The 2,634-nt window shown below is 31.4% G+C and overlaps 1 protein-coding gene across 1 annotated transcript in view; it reads left to right on the forward strand.

Moving 5' to 3' along the window:
• Positions 1 to 234: 234 nt before the first annotated feature.
• The window catches only part of LOC101504145 (autophagy-related protein 8C-like), a 3,007-nt gene continuing 607 nt past the window's right edge, over positions 235 to 2,634 (forward strand). The window contains exons 1-5 of the mRNA XM_004515040.4: positions 235 to 347; positions 515 to 561; positions 1,418 to 1,473; positions 1,557 to 1,609; positions 2,619 to 2,630. Of these exons, the coding sequence (XP_004515097.1) occupies positions 525 to 561; positions 1,418 to 1,473; positions 1,557 to 1,609; positions 2,619 to 2,630 (158 nt within the window). The 5' untranslated portion in view covers positions 235 to 347; positions 515 to 524. The remainder of the gene's footprint in view (positions 348 to 514; positions 562 to 1,417; positions 1,474 to 1,556; positions 1,610 to 2,618; positions 2,631 to 2,634) is intronic.

The raw sequence follows: 2,634 nt of genomic DNA on the forward strand, positions 1-2,634 counted from the left end.
TGAGATAATGCATTATTTTGAAAGAATTAAACTTGATACATGTGATCCTTCGATATTACCACTCACTTAGGTTTGTATTTGTTAGGCTCTTATTAATATTTAAAATATAAAAATTAAATAAATAATTAAATAAAAAATAAAATAATTGACTGAATTATTATCTCAAATTAAATTAACATATCTAAACATTTTTACATTAAAAAAGAATAGTGTATGATCAGAAACGATGTCGTTGAGCAAAGATACTGCTATGCAAAGATGGATATAAGAAGTTTTCTCGTTGTGTCTCATTCTTCTCCAATCTCTTACACAGTTTCTGCATCTTCTTCACACTTCTCTCTCATCTGGTAAAACAATATTTATTTTCCATTTTCCATTCCAAATCCCATTCTTCTTTTTTTCCTTTTTTTTTTTTTGTTTCAATTGTCTTCGTTCCTCAATCATTTCTACATTTGTAGCAAACCCTGATTCGTAAATTAGGTTTTATTAATTTTACCTCTGTTTTCTGCTGCAGAATTTTATCCATGGCTAAAAGCTCATTCAAGACCGAACACCCCCTTGGTTCGTTTTTCTCAATTTTGTTTTTAATTTTTATTTTCTCAACTGTTTTTTTTTTCCTTTTCATTTTCATCATATGAGATAATGCATTATTTTGAAAGAATTAAACTTGATACATGTGATCCTTCGATATTACCACTCACTTAGGTTTGTATTTGTTAGGCATGTGAACATTTGTCTTGTGTTAACTTTCTTTTTTGTCAGTATAAACAAAATAATGATCTATCATATGTGAGTCTGTGACTATGTTGTAGAACTTAAATACAGTTTCCTTGCTTTTGTTAGTTCCTGTGTTATGCTATTATTACATCCTCTGTTCCTTTTAACTTTTGTCAGTTTTTTTATGATTTTTTTTCCTATTTATATGTCGATTTCAAAGGTCAAGACAACGTTAACTATGATTTTATCTATAAAACAATTAACTTATTGCAGACAGATTAATAAGTGGAATAAGATAATAAACCGTCAAAGGTATCATAGAAAAAAGACTTAGTTTCGTCAAAAACAACTAAATTTATTGATTTCCTTGTTGTGTAAAACAATCTTAAATGGCACTTGAAATGAAATGAGGGTAGTATTACATTTTTGGTTTGGGTAGGTGTCTATATGATCTGTTACCTTCTTCCTGTGAACTGGGTTTTTTACTTTGTTGATTGATTGTAAGATGTGCCCCCTTTTTTTATTACCTTCACATTCTTGGACAATCTGAGCTTTTATGTAATGGTGCTAAGAGAACTCTTCTGTCCACTAAAAACAATTCCTAAGTGTGCGGAAACTTGTATAAATTGTATTTGCTTTACACATTAGGTGATTTAGGTCCAGCACATGTTCTCTAATTTATACAAACATTACATGCCAGAAAGGAGGCAGGCTGAAGCAGCTCGCATAAGAGAGAAGTATCCTGATAGAATTCCAGTAAGACCTGCTTTCTGCTGTGTGTGCATACATCGTCGTAATCTCATTTACTGTTTACTAATTTTGTTGACCTTTTCATGTAGGTAATTGTTGAGAGGGCGGAGAAGAGTGATGTTCCTGAAATTGATAAGAAAAAGTTAGTTTATTTATTCTTTGGAAATGACTGTTGGCACAGTTAACTTACTCCAATTTTCTTATATAAGTTTAAATATTTGCTTGTTGATTACTTTCTGTGTGAAACTTGTTCTGCTTTATCTGCTTAAAGTTTTGTATGTCACGTACTTTTAAAATTGAAAAAACAGACACTTCTTATACTTGGACTTGAGCTACTGTGGTTATATCTTCTTTGAAGTTTGGCCAAAACCGGTCTAGTTTAGTGTATTTCCAGTATATGTATATGGCATCAAATTATAATGTTCTTGAGCTTCCAAATCTTATTCCTCTATGTTTTTAACATGATAAACAGAATTGTGTTCTTTACTCAAAAATTCTATTATACGAATAATGTTAAAGAATATAAAAAGCAGTATTACGGATGTGTGTTGGAGCAATGAGGAGTGCTGCTATACTGAAGTATATTATGTGTGCTGTATATGAGTTCATTTATTTGAAAGCCCATTAATAGATTTCAAAAGTAGGAGCTGTAAGAAAATTCCTAGTTTGATCTTACTGCGACAAAAGGGTTTAAGTTGAGGCTTTGGTATTAACAATTGGGAAGTGTTAGAATGTTGAGATCTCATCTCACAAAATTGTGTGTATCTATCCGCATTACATATTTGTATGGAATGGAGCTATGTATTCTTGTGCATCTACAGTGATGACTTATGACCATTACTCACTGTCATCTCACCCTCCAAAATTATAGAAAAGATGATTGTGAAAATGAATGATGGACTTGTAAACTTAATAGTAATAATAGTAATAAGTAACCTGGTTGGAATGTTGACCATTACCATTTAGTGGGGCTTACATGGTTAACAATCTCTATTTTCATTTGCCTCTGCTACGTGTAACATCGGTACATTAAATTCGCATTTGTTGGAGAACATTGACAATCATGTGAGTGTTCGATTGCTCTGTTGGATCCATATTGTCTTTCATTTTCTTTATATTCATTTTTTTTGTTCCCTTTTCGATGAATGTAGGTATCTTGTTCCTGCT

Source organism: Cicer arietinum, chromosome 6 (genome assembly GCF_000331145.2).
Source record: "Cicer arietinum cultivar CDC Frontier isolate Library 1 chromosome 6, Cicar.CDCFrontier_v2.0, whole genome shotgun sequence".
NCBI lineage: Eukaryota > Viridiplantae > Streptophyta > Magnoliopsida > Fabales > Fabaceae > Cicer > Cicer arietinum.